The sequence below is a fragment of the Pinus tabuliformis genome, chromosome 7 (genome assembly GCF_031772625.1).
Source record: "Pinus tabuliformis cultivar Carrire ecotype Pingquan chromosome 7, CPIR1, whole genome shotgun sequence".
Taxonomy (NCBI): Eukaryota; Viridiplantae; Streptophyta; class Pinopsida; order Pinales; family Pinaceae; genus Pinus; species Pinus tabuliformis.
Window position 1 is genome coordinate 1,397,836,828 of NC_142293.1, and position 23,358 is coordinate 1,397,860,185.

Here is a 23,358-nt window from a genome sequence, read left to right on the forward strand (position 1 = left end):
TAATGAAAGGTTAAAATACATATGAAGAGTTCGACTGCATATAATCAACCATATTTTAAATTCAAAGTTTATACAGTTAAATTGTTAGATTGTTGAATATACCATCATAATAAGATGAATACTAATTGCAACTTCTTACAATCACAATTTTGTATGCCTTACGATCGTTTAAGGTTTTTGCTTGGGACATAAACGCTATAAAGTGCTGATTGTTTTCAACTATATCGAAAAAATATTATCCAGATCTTAGATATCCTTAAATGCCAAGAAACAGAAAGTCAAACTCACCCACATTATGACTTGAATATAAATGAATGTCATCTAATAAGATCGATGGAACGAAGTAAATTAGTGCCAAGCATTGGATTCCTAGATAAACTATCTACCAACTGTTGCTCCATTGCAAAGGCTTTCGATTTTTCCACGTGGATTGAGAAATAAAAAGACAGGGAAGAAGAGTTTTCAAAGTTATCCATGGTTTCTCCTCTGAAGTCCTACGATTGGATTCCTAGCTCCATTGTTGCTCCATGGTTTCTTCCAATTGTTGCTCCATTGTAAACGTTTTAGACTTTTCCACATGGAGTGAAAAATAAAAAGAACAGGGAAGAAGAGCTTTCAATGTTATCCATAGTTTCTCATCTGAAGTCCTACCTTTCACTCTTTTGGTTACCCTACAACTCATCTTGATAATGAATTCTTCTTCGAAAATCTCTCTCTCCGAAGCTAAAGTTTTGGCTTCTTTTTGTCTTTACAAAAAAATAATTGGCAGAGGACTAAAGCCCACTTTTTCTTTTAAGTCATTAATACTACCAGTATCTCCTTTTTCTGATAAATAGAACCAAAAATGTTGTAAACTTAGCATGGAATGATGAAAAAGTTTGCTAGACTCTAGAATACAAGTGCCTACAACATTGTGGAAGCCGAAGCTATAGTTCAAGATATCAACGAGCTGAATACAAATCTCTCTTTGTGGTCTATTTTGCCCAAATCCTCTCTCTTGAATCAAGCACTAATAACTGTAACTAAAAGATGGAAATTAAAACAGTTTAGCGTCCACCCCTATGTCATGAACGATTCTCCACAGCCACATTCACCTTTGGAATTTGGATTGATAAAAATAAACTCCGACCTGTTACACCATAAAAAGAGTAATCATTAAAGTAAACTCCGACCTGTGACACCATAAAAAGGGTAATCGTTAAACTATCATAAAAAATAAATCAACGCATTCATATTAACATGCTCAAGTTTTAATGCAACATGTTAATTACTTCAAGATAGATTGACGCAGTGCATCAATCCATAATGTATCACTAAACAAATAGATATGGCATGGATCTTCCGAAAGTCAATGTAGAAGGAGACCCTTCTTACTTCAATCTGTCCTCCACAAAATCCATCTTCGTCCCAACAACATGCATAAGTGCCTTAGGATCAATCAACACTTGGACGCCTTTATCTTCCACTAATTCATCAAACTTCCCTTTTTCATCTGCAAAAGGTATACTACGCATATCATGTTTGCAGCAGTGTCTAACACAGAATCTGATGAAATTTAGCAATCTTGTACACATAAAACAGAGAGATTGAATTGCAGAAAAGCACAGCATTCAGTATGAAATCTGATTTTGTATATGTTTAGAGTCATGTATAAACTACTCAGATGTGGAATGTTGCCAATAACAGGGTTTACATTCTAGATTTAGTCAACTCTTAGGGTTGTATCGACTGTTACAAATGGTGTTAACAAACTATGATGGGCTGGTTGACTTAAATCACATATGTTAAGTATACATATTGGGCACATTAGACCTGTTGCCTCATAATCTAGAAGGTATTGTGAGGCCTCACAAAACAAGAGCCAAACTGAGGGACAACACTAAGAGGTTGAGGCCCACTGTCACCACAGCTCACCACCTCCTGCTCTTTAGAGGACCTTCACCACAAGGGAGGCTTTCCTATATATGTCACCAGATTCAAAGTCTAAGACTTAGAGGTGACAAGGATTGGCTCAGGAATGGCACACAGCTTAAGGACAAGGCTCAATCAACAAAAACAAGGCAAAGTGTGCCCTCCAAGAGATCTATTTAGGGCTCTTATGACCTAGGGTTTATTGGATAGGCAATGACAAAGGCTTGCCAAGGTGCATAAGGCCAAGAAAAGGCTTGATAAGATAGGTATGATCAATAATTGGAGCAACAAGCCTTCAACAAGCCCCAAGTTGAAGCCTAGGATTAGGTTAGGGTTTACCCTATGGCAAAATTACCTATGGCCTATGACGCCAACCCTAAAATGGAAGAATTTTCCATGGATGGAACTTGATGAAATGGGGCTTAGATCATGTGATTAACCTTCCCAAATGCCAACGCACTCCTCCTAGTTGAACTCGGCCCTAGCCCTAACCTAACAAACTTGCTTTGAAAGGCCAGAAATCTATAAAAAAAAAAAAGAGGGAGAAAGTAAGGTTGAAAAATGTTTTTATGAAATGTCGTTGGTCAATGCTTGATCCTAGGGTGGAGTCTAAAGGAAGACCTACTAATGGAAAAATCAAACCCTAGTATGGAGTAAGGGCAAGAAAAACCCTAGTTTTCAAAACCCTAACTATCATTTTACAAGGGGATAAAATCATTGAAGAGAGCTTAACATAAAGGTTCATTCAAGGTGTTGTCACACATTCTTTTAAGGTAATGCATACAATATTTTGCCAAGATTGCATAGAAAAATATTCAACAAAACTAGCACATAGAAACCCTAACAATAACCATTCCATGCAATAGTCGAAAAAAGACATAGAATATTTACAAGAAATGCATTAACCAATATTTTATTATGCCAAAATGATTTCTCCTGTTGATTTGGGGTAGCATCGGATGTGCTCTAGCCATGAAAATTAGTGGAGAGGCTAACGCACATGAGATCTCCAAGACCCAGAAATTGTTTGGCCAGATTCTACCTGATTAAGGAGATATTGAAATAATTAATATTTTTAATGGAGTTCCTAAGTCTAGACTTAGGAAAAATAAAATATTAATGGGTATTAATATAAAACTGGGTTAGAAGGTTCTAAATGACATGGATCAAGCCAAATCTAATCTTAGCCATTGATTAGAGATGTAATCTCGATCGTTGAATGACCAACAAGGAAAGTATAAGAGAAGGATTGAGGGTCAGTTGGAGAACACACTAGAGTGATCAGTGATTCGATTTACTAGAGTGAGGTTTGTTAAGTAAAGTCGAATCAATGATCAGTTTGCAGCGAGGCGCAGTGAGCACTGGACAAAGAGACAGAGATAGTACAAAGAGACCAGCGCAGAGGCAGAGAAGCAGATGCAGAAGCCAGAGCAGGCCACGCAGAGGCTAGCTGGGACAACGCAGAGGCCAGAGGGCCTATGTCATCCACGCAGAGGGCAGCAAGAGTGACGCAAAAGGTCGTAGAGGCTGCACAGTGCCTCAGAGGGTTGACGCAAAGGATTTTGAGGCTGACGCAGAAGCCAAGAGGGTTGACGCAGTGCTTCAGTTGTGCTGGAGAGGTTTTCGTGGGGCAGATTTCTGAATATCTACTTCCGAATAGAGAGGTATTACTGCCGGTTATTTTTCTCTATCGGGTGAGCTAGTTTGGCACCCAGTTGTACTCAAGGATATACTGCATAATAATATAACCCTCAGAATTGTTGCACCGGTTTTCCCGCATTGGGTTTTTTTGGGGACGAGTTGTCCAAAAATAATGGTGTCACTTGTGTGTTTACTATTTCTTTCAGTGGTTGATCTGTAGATGGTTGAGACTATATTGTGTTTATTTCGATGTTTATATGTTTAAATAACTTGTTTGTTATTAACAAGTAGGAGAAATAAACCAGAAGAATACAGATAAAATTTCTAACAGATAGACTTAGAAATTTCAACAAGGTATCAGAGTGTGGTTGCAGATCACGGGAGCGCTGAAGGCACCAACTGAAGCAGAGCATTTGCAGCAGAAACAGTTGTCCCGAGTGACAGAAGTTGTTCCTAGCAGAAAGTAGCAGAGAAGGGTTGACGCAGAGGGACTGCATCATCAGTCCGAGCCAGAGAGAGGCCAGCACAGAGGCTGAGGAGGGCAGAAAAGGCTCATGCAGAGCCACGCAGAGACCAGGAGGGTTGACACAGTTGGCTGGGGGAGCATTTCAACCAGTGTCGGGATTGCACAGAGCCTAGAGGCTCAGTCCTTCGATTGCTGGGGTTTAGGAAGTTGTGGGCAGTTTGCAAGGAGTGAAGCTGGTGGGGTGCTGTGGGCAGAACAGTACCTAACAGGGCAAAACCAAGGTAGAGGGAGTCGCTACCGAGGCGGATTTCTAGCCAAGGAATCCAGATCAGTGTTGCAGATGCACAGAAGATCAGAGAGGTGCGACTTGACGATTGGAAGGAGGATTTCCAAAAGGAAAATCGTGACTCAGAGGGAATCTAGAAGAGAACTTCTAGGCGGGAAGTAGAGAGACTCAGCAGGAGTCGAAGAAAGAACTTCTGGAGGGAAGTAGAGAGACTCAGAGGAGTCAACAAAAAGAGCAGAGAGATGACCATGAATAGGCTAGACGAGGTGTCCAACTTTGTGGTCTGGAAGGCCACGATCCTGTCCATTCTAGATAGACATCACATCAAGGATAATGAAAAGTACGAGGAGGCAATGGCCAAGGCGAAATGCATCATCCTTGATAGGGTCAAGGATCGTGTGGTCCAACATATTGCCGAGAAGGAGACAGCAAAGGAAAAGTGGGACGCCTTGAAGAAGTTGTACCAACATACTTCCGTGCAAAGGAAGATGTTACTTGAGAATCAGTTGCGGTCATACTAGATGTAAAAGGGGGAGCAGATAGATCACTTCCTCGATCAGTTGAAGGAGATCCGGGACCAACTGACTTCCATAGGGGCCACGCCGGATCAGGGGTTGATGGTGATGACCGCACTAAACGCAGTGTTCGAGTGGGAGACAATTGTCCAGAGCATATTGGGCAGGGTGAATCTTCTATATTGGGAAGAATTGTGGGCGGCTCTTTGCCAAGAAGAGATCAGACGGCTAAGCAAGACGGGAAGTAGCAGCAAAGGAGTCCTGATCAAGAAGGAAGAGGAAGAGGATGCAGCTCTGGCATCTGCGTGGAAGCAGGAGAAGAGGAAGAAAAAGGACCTCTCCAAGGTCAAGTGCTTCAACTGTGGGGAATGAGGTCATTATGCGAACTAGTGTTCAAGGAAGAAGAACAAGGGACAGGCGTCTGACTCCAAGGCCGCGCCAGCGAAGGCAAAAAAGGAGGTAGAGGAGTATGATGATTGTGCCATGAGTGCTCATGTACCTCTAGAGAAGAGGTGGGGAGACATCGAGTTGTAGTCAGGAGGACTACAGGTGATGAGGAGCAAGATCCTTGAGGTACCCAAACTCTTGGACTATACCTTGCTACGGGAGCCCCGAAGAGAGAGTAGCAGGACTGGCGGATGTCCATAGAAACGGATGCGGATGAAACGGTAGAGAGTGCTATAGTGCAGTAGTCCCAAGCAGCACAGAGAGGGCTGCAGCAGTGCGAGAGGCACAGAGGAGATTACAGCAGTGCAGGATGGCACAGAGAGGTTTGCAGCAATGCGAGAGGCAGGGAGTTGTTGCAGCAGCACAGAGGCAGTAGAGGGAGCACAAGATAGTTGTAGAGAGAGCTTCAGCATCGAGAGTGTTTCTAGCCTGACAGGGATGTCAGTGGTTGGCTAGATCAGTTACTTACTTCTTAGTAACTGAGTTGCAGTGCAGTAGCAGTTAGCAGTAGCACGATGCAGCATGATGAGAGGGAGTTGCAAACTTGCAGTGCAGATGCAGTGTTGGGAGAAAGGACCAGCAGCAGCACGGATGCAGAGGGAGTTGTCGTACGGATGTAGCAGTGGCAGTGGCAGAGCCATGGGCAGCAGTACAGGATGCAGCAGTGCAGAGGATGTTGGTCAAGGAGGCCTGGCATCAGTACAGGTACCAATATCGTATAATCAGAGTGATGCTCAATGTGGAGAATTACTAGAGCACAATCCTCGCTAAGAGGGAGTGTTGACTTGGGGTAGCATCGAATGTGCTCTAGCCATGAAAATTGGTGGAGAGGCTAAAGCACATGAGATCTCCAAGACCTAGAAATGGTTTGGGCAAATTCTACCCAGTTAAGGAGATATTAAAATAATTAATATTTTTAATCGAGTTTCTAAGTCTAAACTTGGGAAAAATAAAATATTAATGGGTATTGATATAAAACTAGGTTAGAAGGTTCTAAATGACATGGATCACGCCAAATCTAATCTTAGCTATTGATTAGAGATGTTATCTCGGCCATTGAAGGACCAACATGAAAAGTATAAGAGGAGGCTTGAGAGTCAGTTGGAGAACACACCAGAGTGATCAATCATTCGATTTACTAGAGCGAGGCTTGCTAAGTAAAGTCGAATCAGTGATCAGTTTGCAGCGAGGGGCAGTGAGTACTGGACAGAGAGGCAGAGATAGTGCCGAGAGACCAGCGCAGAGGCAGAGAGGCAGACGCAGAAGCCAGAGCAGGCCACGCAGAGGCTAGCTGGGACAGCGCAGAGGCCAGAGGGCCTGTGTCATCCACGCAGAGGGCAATATGAGTGACGCAGAAGGCTGCAGAGGCTGCGCAGTGCCTCAGAGGGCTGACGCAAAGGCCAGGAGGGCTGACGCAGTGCTTTAGTTGTGCTGGAGAGGGTTTCGTGGGGCAGATTTTCTGAATATATGCTTCCGAATAGAGAGGTATTACAGCCGGTTATTTTTCTCTGTCGGCTGAGCCACTTTGGCACCCAATTGTACTGAGGGATATACTACATAATAATATAACCCTCAGAATTGTTGCACCGGTTTTCCCGCATTGGGTTTTTCCGAGGACGAGTTGTCCAAAAATAACGGTGTTACTTGTGTGTTTACTATTTCTTTCAGTTGTTGATCTGTAGATGGTTGAGACTGTATTGTGTTTATTTCCATGTTTATATGTTTAAATAACTTGATTGTAATTAACAAGTAGGAGATATAAACCAAAAGAATACAGATAAAATTTCTAACGGATAGACTTAGAAATTCTCCAACACAAGAGAAAGTCCCCAAAAGCAAGATCTCCACAACAGATCACATCTCCACAAATATACAAGACTATTTCAGCTAGGCCAAAATTCTTCAAAGAGGTTGAATTGAGCCACAACTGATGATGGGAAATAAAAATGAGGTGACCTCTACATATATGAGTTCTACCTCAATAATTTTCAACTAATGAATCCTCTAAAACAAGTTTGACATAGGATAAACCTTGGGTTACAAGACAACCCACTAACTTATGATAAAACAAGCCATAATTGCCCATAGATGTGAACCATATTCTCAAGAAATGCTGACATCATGCCCTTTTAGGGCTCCAAATGCCATGTCATGATATGATGAGGTCTGGAAAAGTGTCATAATGCCAAAGTCATTAAATTTTGAGGAATATCCCTCGAATCGTCCTTTGGGGTCCCAAATCCAACTGAGGTGTCTCCATGTCATCTCCATGGGTCTTCAATGGTCAAAATAGGGCCTCCTCTCTCCGACGTTAGGGCTTCTCCAAGTGCAACAAGCCCTCCCTAGTCTGTCAATGCAATACCATCCTCACCTGGGCTCTGAATCAAGTCCTACCCATGTCAAGACTAGCCTGGAGGCATGTTGGGTCCAGTGGTGCCATCATCAAGAATCCTCTATGTTGGATCAAAGTAGACAAATGTCCTAGGTCGTGAGGGTGCTCTGGGACATGTAACATCTGCTCAATCATCAGAAATCCCAACTCACTCAATGTTGCATCTACTAAGCCATCTATCTCTTTGGAAAGGCCTAGGTACTATGGAGTGGGTGCCCTCAAGGTCTGGGATGTTGTGGACCACCTGGAAAAACCAAATTGAACTCAAGTGAAGGCAACCATCCATCAGAGACTAAGATCATATGAACATCTAAGTGGACCACACTTGGACGTTAAGTGCGTATTAATTCTTCAAACAAAGATCACCTTCCGATATATAACTAAACCAAGTCTCGTAAAGATGTTCTCAACCTCAATAGAGGTGGCTAATGGTCAACCTTATTAGGTGTTTCCATCCTTTGAGGGAAGTGGCATTTCCAATGTCAACCCCTCAATCAATACGTGTTGGTGTAAATGTATGATAATGAAGGGGAAAAGGCTTCATGGCCAAGTCCCATGGTCAAAGGGACCAGCAGTTAAGGAGTGCACATCCTGAGTGTATGAATGTAGAGGAGGGAGCAATCATGGAGGCATGAGTCACCCTACTTAGCTTGCTTTTTCCACCCCTGTAGTGCGCCTTTTACTTCTTCATAATGTTTTGTATCATGATGCATAGCTCAAAGGTTGGAACTTGCTCTTTATGATGTAGCATTGTATATTACCCCTTAAGATGAGATAGCTCATCACTCATCAAGGTTGGGACATGCAAGGGTTCCTTTCGATGTTAAGGAGCATCATATGCTCAGGAACCGGGTGATGGCTAATGAGGAGGGTAAATCTCATGGTAGGCTTTTGCCCACATGCTAACTTACGTCCCGGCCATATCTTGTATTTTGATTTTCCTTTTTTCTTTTGTTGTGGCCATGCTATGTTTTTCCATTCTTTTAGTTGTATCAACCTCTAAAGAAATGTTTTTCGGCACTACTCAAGGAGTGGACACGTGGGTGCCAAATTCCAAAGAACCAATGACAAGTTAAACTTGAAGAATGGATGTGGTACATCAGGCTTGTAATGTTAAAGTGTCAAGTATGGTGTAGGGGATAATGAACATGCTATCTCAATCTGAGTTTTCCAAGTAGTGCCCATCATATGACCCTAAGGTCTCAAGGGAGGTCCCACTAGACTAGGGCTAAAGATTAAACCCCTAGTAAGGTGAGAGAATAGCTTTACAATCAAGATCAATCAATCTTCCAGATCACCCCTTTATCCATACTAAATTCCCAAAACAAAACAAGTGTAAGCATCCGATTGCAAAATGATCAAAGCACCTTTTGAATAGCAGCCCACCTTCATCCAAGTGGAAATGTCGGATGGTGAGAGGTATGTCGTTGATGCAGATGGCAAAAGCGTATGGCCTATCATCATCAAATGGTGAATATCAAGGGTTGTTGGTTAGCTAGCTATCCGATTGGTTGCCAAATGTAGGGAAAAAAAATTCTTCTATGGGTTACCCATTTTGGTGGGTAACATCGGCTCCAACTCGAGGACATTAGCTCACCATAGAGTACATGATCTATATGCTTGAACGAGGAGTTCATGAGAACTCCAGCAATCCCTGGGCTCGTAGACATGTTACCTAAACATCCAAGTCAACATGTTTGGGAGCATGTGCACTAGGTGTTGGTTATCACCATGGTTTTATATGATGATAATAAAAACCACACTGAAAATAAAAGCTATCTAAATGTAGATTAATCTACCATGAAACACAACAACATGAGATTGCAAGATTTAGAATGTTCACACAAGATGTAATGCAATTGCCTACTCTGTGCTAGCACACATTACATCACCCAAGTACAATCATACAACCAACGTAGCCAGCATGTCATTAGATCTCTATCATACCTCTTACCCCTATGATTAACCATGAGATAGAATAAGAAAGCATCACAATCATCCATATCATAGCATTCACATATTGAATCACACAAGTGGGATGTGGGAAAATAAAATATCCACGGATCAATTTTGCTACCATGAGAAGGGGTAGAGGATGATGAAGGGGAATCCAAATTTTGCTTACTCTTGCTAATCCTTTCTTGCAACCTGAATATGGAGTAATTAATGATCGATTTCAAGCACTTTTTCCCAATATCTATCTCAGGGATAAAACACTCGACAAGGGGTAGAGGATGATGAAGGGGAATCCAAATTTTGCTTGCTCTTGCTAATCCTTTCTTGCAACTTGAATATGGAGTAATTAATGATCGATTTCAAGCACTTTTTCCCAATATCTATCGCAGGCATAAAACACTCATTGATGTCCTTAGGGGCATGTTGGCAGTGGTATGATGAGGAGGATGGCCAGAGGACAAGATCTCGACAACCACGCTGCTTGTCACAACAATCAAATTCAAAAGGGTCAACCAACGCTAGCTCATCATGTTCACATTTTATGTGACCCAAATATGACTGAGGGATGACAATAGGAAGATCTATGGATGGCTCAAATACATCAACAATCATATCTTCCTGATTATATGAAGTGCAAGGGAGGACAAGGTCATTGTTAACATCATCATCAGTATCATAAATGTTAGAAAATCGGAAAGGCAGAAAGATTTTCTTATAATGATAATTACTTGTGATATTCATGGTCTTATTATCTTCTCTTTATGTTCTTCTTTTATCTTTGTTAAATCAAAGCAATCATCAAATCAAAACATGAAGATCAATGACACCAGATGTAGGCACTCAGTTAGGGCTAAAACCCCTCTCTAGGGGAAAACCCAATCAAACTCTTCCACTAATCAAATTGAGATAGGCTAAGACCTTAGACCTAACAAAAGACCTCCAATCACCAAGTCATCCCTTTATCCTTGTAGATGACCCCTGCCAAAGTCTCCAAGTGTCAGCGTCCCAGTTGCAACTTCAATCCAGAATTTCGGTCCCCAGCTACAGATTTTTTGGCCCCAACAACAGAATTTCGGACCTGCAGTAAATTCATAATTTCGGCCCCAGCTACAGCCCAGAAACTTCACACGTGTGAGAGACAGATTGTCCAAGAACTCTATTTAGGTCTTCCCAACTTCTTCCTTCCTTCTCCAGCGACTTCGCTCTTCTTTTCTGCTTCTTTCTCTTGTAGATCGAACTTAATGAGTGAGTAGTTCAAATAGGTCGAATTGCCTATCTACATATAGCCTTTTTGTTGGGTCAAATGCCCTAATCCAAGCCGACTTGGTGTGGAGGTGACAAATGACCTTTTTTACACAAAAATAATTCTTTTTACATGATACAAAAGCCCACAAGGGGTCTAATAAAAATTACAATGACTCTATTGACTCAAGACAAAACCTAAAAGCCTTCAATGGAGGCTTTGACCTAGAAATCATTGACCCAAGCATGAAACCTATGCTTTAATAAGTCGATTTCTTTTATAATAAAATTTATTTTTCTTTCTTTTGACAAATACATTACATCATGACTCAAATATAATTATGAAGACCGACATTAATTACATTCTTCAACACTCCCTCTTAACTAGGGAGGTATTCATAATTACATATATATAGAGGTACATGGAAAATCTCAAAGTGATATATTCTATGAAGAGTCACAGCACACGCAGTGCTACAAATTAGATACCTGACCAGGGTACTCTAATCGCGTGGGACTAAGGTGTGTTCCAATGTGTGGGACTAAGGTGGGACTTTCTGGTTAGGCCTGAAGTTTGACTGTAGAAATTGACAGGACTGTTTTGACTTTGAATTGGGCAAGTCAATTTGACTTTTGTACTTTCTCTGCTGAACTTTTGATAGAATAATAAGAAGAATTAATCAAAGGGTTTTCCCCACATTGGGGTTTTTCCCTGGCATCTACCAAATCTGGTGCCCTCTTGTCTTGGCTTGTCTTCTGCATTTTGTTTCATGTTCTATCTACTTTTACTGTCAATGTGATTAATGGTTAATGTGATTACTACTAGAAATCTAAATTGGAAATTGCTACTAGGTTGCTTAAGAAACATTGAAGTAATTGTGCTAAGCATAGGACATACAAATGTTAACTAAAATTCACAAGAGGCTTATGTTTGTAGGTTGAAGAAGGCATTATATGGCCTTAAGCAAGCACCAAGGACATGGTATCCTAGGATGGATGCATAACTACAAAGATTGGGCTTCACAAAGAGTTCTATTGATTCGAATCTATACATCGAGGTTGTAAAAGGTGAGCCTGTGATTATTCTTCTGTATGTGGATGATCTTCTCTTGACAGGTGTAGAAGGTCGAATCCAAGAATGCAAGAAGCAGCTAATAGAAAATTTGATATGAAGGATCTTGGGCTGATGCACTACTAATTGGGACTAGAAGTCTGGCAGGTACCTGATGAGATCTATCTAGGTCAAGGGAAGTATGTGATCGAGATGTTGAAAAGGTTTGACATGATGGATTACAAACCAATGACAACCCCGATGATCACAAACTTGAAAACACTTAGTTCTGAATTGTTAATTTCAGGTATGTTCTATGCTTAGAGTAATTTATTTCAATTTTCACAATTAGCTCAATATCTTTTTTTGTTAGCAATCACATCAGCATAATAGTAAATTGCAGATAAAACATAAACATAAATCGCAAAAGACAAGCCAAGACAAGAGGACACATGATGTGGTGCTAGCCAGAGACAAACCCCAATGTGGGGAAACCCTTGATCAATTCTTCTTATATGTTCTTCAATAGTTCAGCAGAGAGAGAGAGAGATAGTACATATACAACAGAAGTCAACACTTTGACTTATCTAAATAAGAGCATAGATCATCTCTAAGAAGATGATACATGAGGTAGCTGAACTCAGTTGAAGACATGTTGCTTCAACTGATTCTCCAAGGCGACTCCATCACCATGCTGCACCCATCATCACTATGTTGCATCTCATCATGCTTCACTAATCATGACTGTACCCATCACTGTACTGCATCTCCTCATGCTGCACTATGTTGAGCTCTTCATTGCACTATGTTGCACCCAAATGCATGTTGCAATACTTCATCATCCGACTGCTGCAATGCATTCTTGTTGCTGCTATATGCCCATCATTACCATGTTGTCCCATTGTTGCACCATACTGCACCATGCTGCCTTCATCATGCGACCACCTATCACACCATTATACTACTATACATACTGTGCACAGATCTGCCCCAAGCCTGTCCACGTTGTCTCTTGTTCTGAGGTGATAAGGCCTGCTGCCTATCAAAGTATAACTATCATCTATAGCTCACTCCAAAACTCCTTGATTGTAGTCCAAACAATCTTGATTAGGCTTGGCCTCAACAGCTCTACACACAGCTCCTTCATCTTTGAGACAGCCATGTTCAAGACATGTTTGCACCCTCAAACAGCCCTCAAACTAATCTGCACTTCCACAGCAACTTGGCCTCTGATCTAAGATCTCCATGCTGTCCCGATGTGACATTACCTTATTGTCTATTCTTGCTGCGACTAGGGCATCCAGTCATCATCTTTGTGGTTGTGTTTAGCTATGTATAGACTGTGGCTAAGTCTCCTTTTTGTTGTGTCTAAGGGTTGTCCTAAACCCTTCCAAAACAGCGTGGGATCACTGTGTTTAGGCCTTACCTTGTTGTGTATAGATGATCCTCTAAACAACTCCCTTCTTGTTGCGACTAAGTAGCCTCTGTTGACTGTTGTTAGGGCATCCTTTAGACAGTGAGTTAGGGCAGGCTAGGGCAGCGTATAGGAGTAGGTTAGGGCAGCGTGTATAGGCCTTAGTTCTCCCTGCTTGGACTGCGGCTTGGCATCCTTTAGACAACGTGTATGGGAGCCTCTTTACAGCGGTTAGGGTGTCCCTTTAGGCAGCGTATTAGGGCAGGTTTGGGCAGCGTATAGGAGCAGGGATCTCCTCTCTTGGACTGCGGCTAAACCACCCTCTTTAGGACTGCGGCTAGGGCAGTATTGAACCTCTTCATGACTGCGGCCAGACTGTGGCTAGGGCTCCTTGTTTAGTCTCCTTTCCTCCTGCATCTAGGGCTTCCTCCTCTTAGACTTCTCTTCCACTAAAACCCAAAAACAAGTGGAGAGAAATCAAGAGTGAAGTGTGTGTCCAAATGACTATCAAGTCACCTCCTTTTATACTAAAACGTTGAGCACATGTGGGGGTTATTTGGTTGCTGGCCGACCTTGACGAATTGTCCCATAACACAAATAAATTCATATCTCCATGAATACTTATCAGAATCGGATGATCTTTAGATCAATCCTACACCTCTCGATGAGAGGAGTCCAAGAAAAATATCCACTGCCATAAATAAGATGAGACACATGGAGTTTGGCCCTAGTTGCCAATTTTATCATGAATAAAGCCCAATGAATCCAACCAGGTATAGACAATTGATTGGCTCACTGATGTACTTAGTGAATACTCGACTAGACATATGTTTTGCAATAAATGTTCTCATTCAGTTCCAAGTTGAGCCGAAGCATGATCATTGGATAGAAGCCAAGCACATTCTGAGATATTTGCAAGGTACAATCCACTACTGCCTGAAATATGAAAGGAGGAATGATGTCCACTTGATTGGATATACAGATTCCCACTGGGGAGGCAGTGAGAAGGATGGAAGGAGCACTACAGGAGGATGTTTTAGTTTGGGATCCTCCATGGTCTCATGGATGAGCAAAATGTAAGAATCTATTGCTTTGAGTGGTGTTGAGGCTTAATATATTGCAGCTTGTGAAGTAAGCAAAAACGTTGTCTGGTTGAGGACGCTGTTGTGTGACTTATTTGAAGGACCAAAATTCTGAAGCTGGGGGGCAAAGTTGTGCCACTGGAAGAGATTTGACTGGGTTTGACTTAGACAAAGGAAGCATATCATCAAGAGAGGTGGACTTGGACTTGGAAGGGTATTGGTCTTGGTATAGAAGTCTTGGAATTTGTCAATTGAAGAATCTATAAGAAGAGAAGAGATTTACGAGTTTTCCTCTCAAGTGGAGAGGTTTTGGCCTTGGCTTGCAGCGTATATCCTATGTGCTTGTGTACCATTGTTCTTCTTGTTTTTGGTAGTTGTTTGATGATAAACAAACATAATAATAAGAAAAGAAGTTAATAAGTAAGAAAAAGTTAAAAAATATCACAAGCAGTTATCATAGAAAGAAAAATCATCCTAACTATTGCCCTATAGATTTCTCAACATGCAGCAAGCTCATAGTCGTATGCAAGGGTCTGCCGCAAATCTTGTAGTACTTGGAGAGAATTTTCTAACGAGGTGTCATGCGCGCCAAACAGAGATCATATGACCAAGTTACAACCCTGGGAAGTTGGCTGTCCAACTAACCCTAACAGGGCCCACAAACTCTTGGCATTCCATCTCCTAGGGCTAGGGTTTTGGTTGTTTAGGGTTTCCCTTTGTTGTTCAATAATAAAAAGGCCCTAGAGCCTCATTATAACACAGTTCAAAAGGCATGTAGCTGCCACATCTCTTCTCAGAGATAAGCAACCATCGCCCGAGCTAGTTTATTTCCATTCTGTATGTAAGCATCTTTCAATTCTTTAATATTAATGAAATGAAGATTTATTTCTGCTGTATCATTGTGTTTCTGTTTATATCTGTATTATGTTTCATTCCTGCATAAGTCCGGATCATGGACCCTACTAAAATTCAAGCAATTATGGATTGGCTATAACTTATAAGCCAAAGAATGTGAAGCGATTAGGAGGATGCAATGGGATGTGCTTTTATAACAAATTTGTCAAAAGCTTCAGGGGTCTCATGGCACCTCTTACAGATCTAACCAAGAGAGCTGTGTGGTTGGTCAGAAGCATTAGAAGCCACACTACGGCATATGAAGGAACTCTACTTCAGTCCTAGGTCTTCACACCGTTTCATAATCAAACGTGATGCTTCTGGTACTGTCATAGTAGTTGTGATCATGCAAAACCAACAGCCTATTGCTTTGAAAGTAGGAATATGGGTGATTAAAAAGACATTATGCATTTGTGACATGGAATACTAGCCCTAATGCATGTATCATAAAGTTTAGTATTTAAACAGTTTCTGCTGAGGCAACATTTCAAGATAAAAACAGATCATCAAAGTTTGAAGCACCTCTTGGCTCAGCAGAATTTAAGTAACCAAGAAGCTCAATGGATTAACAAGTTACAAGGGTATGACTTTGAGATTCAGTATAAGAAAGGAAACAACAATGTGGTGGCAGATTCATTATCCTGAGTATGTGAGATTCACACCATATCCATAACAGAACCAGGATGTAAAAAAGAGATTCTTATTGAATATGCCAAAGACAAGATGGCAACATCCATGTTACAGGTAGCCATAAAGAAACAACAAGAAGATAACAAACGTTCAATTTCAGGTGAAACATTCTATAAAAAAAAACCAATCTACCTTGTTCCTAACACCAAATTCAAAGTAAAGCTTTTCACAGAAAATCATTCTTCTCTCTCCACCAGGCATGTTGAGTTTTTCAAAACTTATTTATGGATCCGGAGTATATTCTTTTGGAACTGCGTAAAAACAGATTTAAAAAATTTTACGGCTTCATGTGAATGTCAAAGGAACAAAAATGAAAATATAAGGAGTCTGACCTTGTTACAACACTTACCAATCCCAAGCCAGGAAATGGGAATCTATTGGCATGGACTTTGTGACAGGAATGCATATGGTGAGGGGAAACAATTTCATCTTCCAAGGGGTTGACCAACTGACCAAGTATACCCATTGCATCCCCTTATACAGTACTTGCAATGCCTCCCTATATGGTTTTGACATGTCAAAATCAGACCATGGTAAGAAGATTCTGCACTTAGGAATTTAACCTAAATTATAGATAGCTTAAAGCTGAAAGCACCAATCAAAATAACAGCTATGGGGTATGTTAACATACCAACACATACTGCTGATAAGAAATACAGCAAAGACACAAATCCTTACACTAAAAACAACATCCCCTACTAACTAAAAAGAATAAACTCACAAAGCAAAATCTCAAATCTCTAACTCACTCATCAACACAATGATAAACCCTTCATAAACTCACAAAGCAAAATCTCAAATCTCTAACTCAATCATCAACACAATGATAAACCCTTCATTTCTTTTATAGAATAACTTATAAGGGCCAATGGAAGATACAATGTATATGAACTCATGTATGAGGTGTCCTAACAGAGAGTTAAACCCTAACCCTAATCAATACAGTGAGTGTGCCCTCTTGCATGAATAACAGTTCCAGAGTTCATGCACCCCAACTGGACGATGCCTGCGGAATGTATACATGCACACTCCTTGGGATCACCTCATGCAAGTGCTCTGACTACCTAGGGATATGCACCCTTCTCTAAGAATAGATCATGCATGTGTTCAAACCTAGCTGAAGTGAGATAGAAACTGAACTGAACTTTTTAAATCAGGAATGGCATTTAAATAAGTTTAGATGGAGGTGACAAAACTTGAAATGAACTAAGATTGGCCCATGCATGCCCTCAACGCCCCTACATACCTATGTCTCCCTCACACTCTGCTGTGCACAAAAACCCAGGCAAACTGCTATATGGAATTGCTTCCGTGTGCACCCTGCTGCAGTGGTGAACAGTGAACACTAATCAAGCTAAACAGGTAAAATTATAACATCCAAGGCATTGCCAGTGATCAAGATCCCAAGCTCACGAAACACTTCTGCAAAGAATTGTTCATGATCGTAGGTACCAACTTAACTCTAAGCACTGGTTATCATTCCCAAACCGACGGACAGCGAGATTGTTAACAAATGTTCGGAAGGATATCTCCAAAACTATGTTGCACTTAGCATACCAAATGTCCACTGGTATGACACCTTTCAAGGCTCTATACAGTTATGATCCTCCTTTATGGATTAACTAGTCTCTTGAAAAGACCCCCAAGTGCCAGCTGTGCAAGACTTTCCCGAAGAAAGTCAACATATTTTGAGGATTCTAAGAAAAATCTTTTACTAACCCAAAGAGAGAATGAAAGTGCAGAAAGACAGGCACAGAACTCATAGAGAGTTTGTGGCAGGAGACTGGGTCTTCCTACTATTGCAGCCATATGCGGAAATCACTAAAAACCAAGAATAAAGAAAAACTTGGCACAAGGTACCATAGACCATATTGAATTTCAGCACAATTGCTTATAACTTAGAGCTTTTGGAAGATGTCCAATTGCATAATACCTTTCACATGTCACGCTTAAGAAAAGGTGGTGAGACAGAATGTTATGATTTCAAAAACTGTCTCATCACTTTGCCTCCTTTAGATGATAACAGTCATGTGATCTTGATTCCAGAACGCATTTTGGCAAATCAAGACAAGTTAAGAGCTTGGATACTGTCAACCTGTCTCATTCGGAGGAAGTATCTGGCTTTGGAGGATGCCACATGGGAAGGCCAGAAATATTGCAGGACCCAGCACTGTAATAGCTTTAAGGTAAAGCAAATCAAGGAGAGGGGGTTGTTACGATGCTTAAGGATAATATGTTTCAGCACTAGTTGTTGGCATTTTGTGGGTCCATTGGGGCAAATTTTGTATGGATCACTGGAATATTTAACAGTGTTTTATTACTCACGTAGCTTATGAGTACTTTTCTGTTAGTAATTTGGATCTGAATTTATGTTAGTTAGTTGTACTTTTCTATCACTTGACAGAAAAAGTGTTTTTTTAGGCCCACATGCAAAGGGCGAAAGAGCTAAGCTGGGGAATTAGCTATATAAAGTTTAAACCCAAGTCTATCAATTACCAAGATCAAATTTTTTAAGAGGTAAATTTTTTATCATTTAATTGTGTGTGTATTAATTTCTTTATATGATATGATAAAAAAATATATAAAAAAATTATACTTTTTAAGAGGTAAATTTTTTATCATTTAATTATGTCTGTATTAATTTCTTTATATGATATGGTAAAAAAATTATGCTTTTCTTTATATTTTATGATAAAAAAGTTACACCTTGAGAAATTTGATCACTCTTGGTCCTTAATAGATCATGGTTGAAAATGGATCTATCCTGGTTGAATTTCTTAGATGTTATCACGAAGATGGATCTATCCTAGTTGAATTTTTTAGATATTGCACTAATAGATCATGGTTGAATTTGATCACTCTTGGTGCTTAATAGATCATGGTTGAATTTGATCACTCTTGGTGCTTAATAGATCATTGTTGAAGATGGATCTATCCTGGTTGAATTTCTTAGTGGTTGAATTTCTTAGATGTTATCACGAAGATGGTCTATCCTAGTTGAATTTTTTAGATGTTGTCACATACATATGTACTCTTTATTTAACTTTATTTGTTGTCACACAACATCACATTATGTGACAACATCTCCCCATATTGGGCTGTAGAGCACCTTGCTACTTTCAATGTATAAAACACTCACATACATTAAAGTAGCTTGTGCATTTAGACTTTGAAATTAAAGTAGATCTTTAAGGCTATTTTGCCCAGGGCAACATCCGTACTGCTATTGATTGGCTTGAATTGGCATCCAAACCTTTTCAAGATAGTTTCAGGTTTATGTGCTGAGGATTGACGAACACTCAACTAGTTTTTCTGCTGCTGTTAGTACTGCTGAATCTGATGTCAAGATCCTGTGGTAAATTGCTCGAAGGGTCAGTTAGTTAAAAATCTGCCATTGGAGATAATGTCATTACTGCTGTTTATTTTTATTGCAGCTACTGTTAGTTTTCTATTTTTCAGAAACTTTTTTACGGAAATAAAAATTAAAAAAAAATATATATGTCAGCTTCCAGTTTTTTTGAGAAAAACATGCCAGTCTACATCTTTTATAAACCCACTTCTAATATTTGTTATTTTAAGACTCTGGTCCTAATTTCCAAATATACATGATTGGCCTGTACTATAAATTAACTGTAATAGACATATACTTTGGTAACAAGTGCAAGTAGTTTTAAGAACATTTGAAAGCAATGAAATTGTGCAAGTATTGCAATTTGACAGATACGATGAAATGCAAGGTATTGTCAATTCAGAAGTTGGCTATAGAGTGCAAGTTCCCTGGAAGATTCGATGAAATGCTGTCAATTCAGAAGTTGGCTATGGAGTGCTTGCCCTGATTAATGTAATAGCATCTTTCCTCATTCCTCTTCTATTAGTATCGCTTAGAGGTAACTCTGTGTGTTGTGGGTCCCATCCTTGTAATTGTTGTCAGCAGACATTTTGGAAAGCTTTAGAAGTGACATTGGAGTCAAGCAAGCCTGCCCCTTTATCCCCTACTCTTTTTGGTTTATATATTGATAAACTGGAAGAGTGGTTAAATCTGCAAGGTGGAAAAGGTGTTCGTTTGGGGGAGTTTGTGATAAAGCTTCTTTTATATGTTGATGACCTTGTATTGATTGCTAAATCGGCCCATGGATTGCAAATGCTATAAGCGACATTTTTATAGAGCAGTGGGGATGCAAGTCAATACCAACAAGACCAAAATAATGATTTTCTCTAATAAAAGGAAGCAGAGCCAGCATACATTCCTCTTTGAAGGCAATGCTCTTGAAGAAGTAATGAGTGCAAGTACCTCGGGATTGATCTCAACAAGCTTAATTGGGAGGACTGCAGAAAGAAGAGAATTTTAGGATGGTGGAAAGCATTATATGCTCTTCAAAACAGAGATAGGGAGGCACAGCTATGGGACTGGAAAACGATTAAAGTGCTTTTTGGACTCCTAGTTCGTCCAGTGTGAATTGTGGGCTAGCAGCACCCCGTTTCAAAATGGAAACAAATTGAGAAAATCCAAAAACGCTTGATCATGAGCAAGTTCAAAATAAAAAGTTCGGTTCCTTATGAAATAATGTTGAGTGAAACTGGACCAGCTCTCATCAAAGCAATTGCTATGGTGCATCTCATAAGATATCTAAAAAGAATTGAGCAAATGGGAGTAGGTAGATGGCCTAAAGTTATCTTCAATGAAAGCATGAGTGAAGAAAACAAAACATGGATGAGACAAAACAACAAATGGATGCAAAAATGGAATATCTACCTCAATGCTTGCCCCACAAATAGCAAGGAGTTAAAGAATTTTGTTATGGAGAAGTTATGTAAGCATATTTGGGGAAAAGAGTTGGGTAGAGAGAAGAAGTGCTATGTTGAAGAATTAAACCCTACTTGTGCTCTCCAACAAAAAGAGCGCATTGGAGCTAACACTCCAGGGCGAGCAAGGATTCTTATTGCTCAATTAAGACCTAACTCACATCAATTTCGGTGTGAAAAGGGACGGTGGAAAAGACCTAAAGAAGCTTGGGAAGAATGGGTGTGTATTTTTTGCAATTCCGGGGTAGTGGAATTGGAAAAAGTCAAAAAAATTTCATTTTGGCATGTGATACTTTCAGGGATATCAGGGACAATTATGGCAAAATGTTAGCAACAGTTTCTTGGCAGTGTCTTTTCCGCGAGGATACTATTAGAAGGATGGGCCAGCTCATCATCAATTTGAATAAGAAAAGGATTGAATTGCAAAAAGAAATAGACATAAAGGCTGGTGGTCCCATAAACTATTTTTAGTCTCGTGAACATTAAAATATCATTCATTGGTGCCTCTGTATTGTGGGCTCCTCCCTTGTGATTGTTGTCTTTGCAATGCCCTCTTAGTTACAATCTTGCCAAAAATCAAAGTACATATCCCTTGTTCAGGAGTTCATTCCACATTAGTATGACTATCTTCGATTTCAATTACAAGTCATTTTTGTTTTCCACGAAATCGATGGCCATAATTCAGCCAATCTGCCACTTCATAGTCTAATACATGATCATTCTCGTTCTTGTAGAAAAGCATAGGTATGTGTTTTTCAATTAAACAATTAATACGCAGGCAGAGGTAGTTGGAAATAATCTGTTGGGTTATATATGCCATGAAGAGAACAATCCCTGAAATTCGTCCATACTTAAGCGAGAGAAACTTTTATGGGATATTTCTCACCAATTGACTCTATTTGCCGACTCAGGGAACAAATTAAATGAAACTTCCCTAAATTATTCCTAAATTATAACATAGAAGTGAAGAAAAAATTTACCCATTCTCCTGAATTGTCATGAAATCAATTTACACTACCGTTCATATCTCTTCACAAATATAGGTAAAAAGACTGACTTCTTAAAATTTTCCATGGTTTTATATCATCCGTTCTATCAACAAACTAGAAAAATGCCAATCGCAAATTATATGACATTTGAGATAGCAAAAACGGTAAAATGAATTGTGAATTAAGAAAGTATCGTTTGCTTCTTAATTTTTACCGGCATAATTGAGTGTATAGGAAAGCCCATTGCATCCACGAGCCTTGACCCCCAATCTGAGGAAGGGTTTCTGTCTCATGTCGAGTAGTTGCCGAATCCGGGCGGCCGCCGTCTCCGTCAATGTGAGAGCCTGACGCCTCGCGCTCGGCACAGCTCTCTCTGCCATTGCCACCGCCCTCGCCAGCACAGACAACGAACCTGACACCATTTCTTATCACCTACTACACCTTCCTTACCATTACGAAATGAATTCGACCCGCAGGGAATCGTCCAGTGGACAGGCAGGGAAATCGTAGCAGTCTTGCCTCAATGAACTCCAGCAATCTGCTGGAGAAAAGAGAACATGAGATTGTCCTAGAGGCTGGCTTGTTGTATGGTGTAAAGAATCAAAACGATTTCCATTATCATAAGTAGGCCTGAATGTCCTAGAAAATATATCATAATATATGTTTAATGATTGACAGTGAGAGTGGGTGTGTATCTGTAGGTGAGGGTGTTATTAAGAGAGTGGGTGTATACTTTCATTGACATTATAATTAAGGGTGTTTATATATATATATATATGTTTATGAGTTAGAGTATGTATATCATAGTGAGGATGTGTATGTTTAAATATATCTGCTCAATTAGGATAAAAATGAAAAATATGCATATATATGTTGTATATATATTTTGGTGAGGATGTATATGTTTTAGTATATTTATTGTAATTAGGTAAAGATGAGGATATATATGTTTTAGCGCTCTTGTAATTAGGTTAAAAATGTATATATTTTGGTGTACATTAAAAGTGAAGATGTGTATGTTCAATAGGGGTGAGCAAGTGTATATTTTGGTGTGTATGAGGAGTGGAGGCATATATGTATTAGGGGTGAGGGTATATATGAGTTAGGGTAAGGATGAGGATAGGTAAGTTTTAGTATATTTATTGTAACTAGGGTAAAAATGTATATGTTTTGGTGCATATTAAAAGTGAAAATTTTATACGTTGGTTTTCATTGGGAGTGAAATATATATATAAAATAGAGGTGAAGGTAGATATATATATGGTAATTAATATATCTTGGGTCATTGGGAGTGAAATATATATATATAATAGAGGTGAAGGCAGGTATATATATGGTAATTAATATATCTTGGGTCATTGATTAATGTAGGGGGACAATATATGTCACGAGTTGGATTATGGACTTACTATAATCTGACAAATAGTATATATGTCGATAGTATATATGTCGCTCCACATTAATGAATTAATGGCTCAAAATATAAGCCTTGTTATATATACATTAGGGTGTTAGATAATATTAACATTTTTTTTCATTATGTTTTATATTTTTTAAAACTATATATTAATATAAATGT

At 39.8% G+C, this 23,358-nt stretch overlaps 1 protein-coding gene across 2 annotated transcripts; it reads right to left on the reverse strand.

The window, feature by feature from the left end:
* Positions 1–784: 784 nt before the first annotated feature.
* LOC149252894 (iron-sulfur assembly protein IscA-like 3, mitochondrial) lies at positions 785–22,423 on the reverse strand. 2 transcript variants are annotated; one of them, XR_016267019.1, is made up of 3 exons: positions 21,994–22,423; positions 1,272–1,492; positions 785–1,129 (listed from the first exon to the last, which is right to left on the reverse strand). XR_016267019.1 is itself a non-coding variant. In XM_089459821.1 (3 exons), exons 1-3 carry the CDS (start codon positions 22,199–22,201, stop codon positions 1,060–1,062), a joined length of 396 nt encoding a protein of 131 aa, XP_089315947.1. In that variant the 5' UTR covers positions 22,202–22,420; the 3' UTR covers positions 785–1,059. The 2 variants fall into 2 exon arrangements, 1 of the variants encoding a protein (XP_089315947.1); XM_089459821.1 differs by having other exon boundaries at positions 1,375–1,492; positions 21,994–22,420.
* Between the last annotated feature and the right edge of the window lie 935 nt (positions 22,424–23,358).